This window comes from Drosophila yakuba, chromosome 2L (genome assembly GCF_016746365.2).
Source record: "Drosophila yakuba strain Tai18E2 chromosome 2L, Prin_Dyak_Tai18E2_2.1, whole genome shotgun sequence".
Lineage (NCBI taxonomy): Eukaryota > Metazoa > Arthropoda > Insecta > Diptera > Drosophilidae > Drosophila > Drosophila yakuba.
The window spans coordinates 30,074,331-30,077,109 of NC_052527.2; the positions used below are offsets into that span (position 1 = coordinate 30,074,331).

The 2,779-nt window shown below is 40.1% G+C and overlaps 1 protein-coding gene across 1 annotated transcript; it reads right to left on the reverse strand.

The window, feature by feature from the left end:
* Positions 1–894: 894 nt before the first annotated feature.
* Positions 895–2,437, reverse strand: LOC120320648. Its single transcript, XM_039370927.1, has 2 exons — positions 2,332–2,437; positions 895–1,206 (listed from the first exon to the last, which is right to left on the reverse strand). The coding sequence occupies exons 1-2, from the start codon at positions 2,335–2,337 to the stop codon at positions 895–897; spliced, it is 318 nt and encodes a 105-aa protein (XP_039226861.1). The 5' UTR covers positions 2,338–2,437.
* Between the last annotated feature and the right edge of the window lie 342 nt (positions 2,438–2,779).

Consider the following 2,779-nt stretch of genomic DNA (forward strand, 5'->3'; position numbering starts at 1 on the left):
CTGATCGTGAGATGTTTTTCGTCGGAGTACTGTCGTGGCTAATATTTATACCCGTTACTCGTAGAGTAAAAGGGTATACTAGATTCGTTGAAAAGTATGTAACAGGCAGAAGGAAGGGTTTCCGACCATATAAAGTATATATAAGTTAATTACTTTGCGGTTAGCAAGGTAAAAAAATAATAAAATAAATTGGAGTTCAGTTAAGAACGACTTTATTTGTATAAATCTAATTTGCAACTAAATTACCCTAAGCTGTCCCTAGCAAGCTGTGAGTCTTTGGCTGTGAGCTGCGCTGCCCTTGGTGGCAGAGGATCGGCGTCGGCTCCGTAGCTTTCCAATAGGCCACGACATCGGCTGATGTTTTGCTGGTCAAATCAGTGCAGTCTTCTTGGAATCACTTGCATTGGTGGGAGCGGAAGTTGTTACCAATCAGATTCTTCGAACTCTACTTGGCAGCTCGGCGTGTGCAGGAAATTATCGAATTCTGCTTGGCAGCTCGGCGTGTGCAGGAAATTATGCAGACGCTGAGCTTGCAGATTGAAGCTTGCTTATTGGGGTTCATTGTTCTGGATTTAAACATTTTTGTTGTTAACTCTTCCCCCTCCAATTTATGCTTGTCCTCAAGCTGTCTCTAAAAGTATGGAATGTCGTTGAACTGAGGTAGCTGGTACTGTGCCTCAGTCGAAGATTGCTCGCGGGTTGTAGGTGCGAGAATCGCGGTGACTTTCGCTTCCATTCCAGGCGTGGGACCTAGTTGCAGGGTTATGCTCTTCTTCCGTTGGCTATAGATGTGCAAACCCAGGATGAGAACCAGCACAATCCCAAAGAGCATTAACAAAGTAATGCTGTTAACTGTTGAATGTGTTCTTATGTTCATCAGCTGTCCAGTGTTGTTTATGTGCAATGCTTCCAATGCTTCAATAGATAGAACCTTAAGTCTTTCTTTTCTTCGGCCGTAAACTGCACAAGAGGTGCTCCGGGGGTCGAGACTGTAGGTTCCAAGTTGCTGAACTGCTGGTTGTTGATAATTATCGAGTCATTTGATAGTTGAACCAGATAGGTGCCCTCTAGGTGAAGTTCTGTGTTGTTCCATGTTGCGTTTCCATCGTAGTCGTTTAGTAGGATGATTCCATCGTCTACTTCTTCTATTTTGGGTACATGGTCGGCATTGCTAAAACTACACAGCGCTTTCTGTCCCTGAACTAGCTTTGGTATACATTTTGAATTACTTATATTAACAATTTTTTTCTTATCGCATATTTATACCCGTTACTCGTAGAGTAAAAGGGTATACTAGATTCGTTGAAAAGTATGTAACAGGCAGAAGGAAGCGTTTCCGACCATATAAAGTATATATATTCTTGATCAGGATCAATAGCCGAGTCGATTTGGCCATGTCCGTCTGTCCGTCCGTCTGTCCGTCTGTCCGCCCGTCCGTCTGTCCGTCTGTCCGTCTGTCTGTCCGTATGAACGTCGAGATCTCAGGAACTACAAAAGCTAGAAAGTTGAGATTAGGCATACAGACTCCAGGGACATAGACGCAGCGCAAGTTTGTCGAATCATGTTGCCACGCCCACAAACCGCCCAAAACTGCCACGCCCACACTTTTGAAAAATGTTTTAATATTTTTTCATTTTTGTATTGGTCTTGTAAATTTCTATCGATTTGCAAAAAAACTTTTTGCCACGCCTACTCTAACGCCCACAAACCGCTCAAAACTGCCACGCCCACACTTTTGAAAAATGTTTTAATATTTTTTCATTTTTGTATTGGTCTTGAAAATTTCTATCGATTTGCAAAAAAACTTTTTGCCACGCCCACTCTAACGCCCACAAACCGCCCAAAGCTGCCACGCCCACACTTTTGAAAAATGTTTTGATATTTTTTCATTTTTGTATTAGTCTTGTAAATTTCTATCTATTCGCGAAAAAACTTTTGGCCACGCCCACTCTAACGCCCACAAACCGCCAAAAACTGTCCTTCGCACTTACACTAGCTGAGTAACGGGTATCAGATAGTCGGGGAACTCGACTATAGCGTTCTCTCTTGTTTTATATATTCTACGGTTTTACAAGTTTGGGGAATGCCATAGGTAATGTTTTTGTAAACAAAGATTTCTTGAAAGTTTAAGTGTATGATTGAATTGTTTTTTACTATGGGTTTTATAATAAGGTCTTGGTATTGTATTTCTTCTGTTTGGAACTTTTACAATATACAGAAGTGTTGTTTTATTATGTAGAATTGACACATCGGAAAACTCCATTATTTCTTCCATTGATAGGGTTGGCATATTATTTCATTCAAAAATTTTCTCGATTTCAATTAGCTCATCTTCATTTAATACAAGTGTGTTAACTACGTTTAATCGTGCCCATTAAATGGCATATTTAATGTTAATAATTTCTTCTTTTAAAAGGCGAATCTGGTTGTCCAAACTAATAGCCGTCTCGATACTTACTGAACTGCTATTTTGAATAGAATTGCTGAGAGCATTAAATACTGAAGTTAGTTTATTTATTCTTCCTTCTAACTGTTTGTTAATAATGACCTGTTGGTTATTATTGTCAATAAGTTTATCTAAGTTCTGCTCTATCATAACCAGGTCATCATGATCTGGGCTACCCGCTATGTACTTCCATCCTGACCCTACCCCTATCCCATGGTGAAGGGTAGCGTATAATGGACTGCGTTTAAGGCTATTTTCCGTATGTTCATGTAAAATATCTAAAGCGGTTTGGATTTGGTCGAGGTTAATGAGGTGTATTAGTTTAGTTGTTGA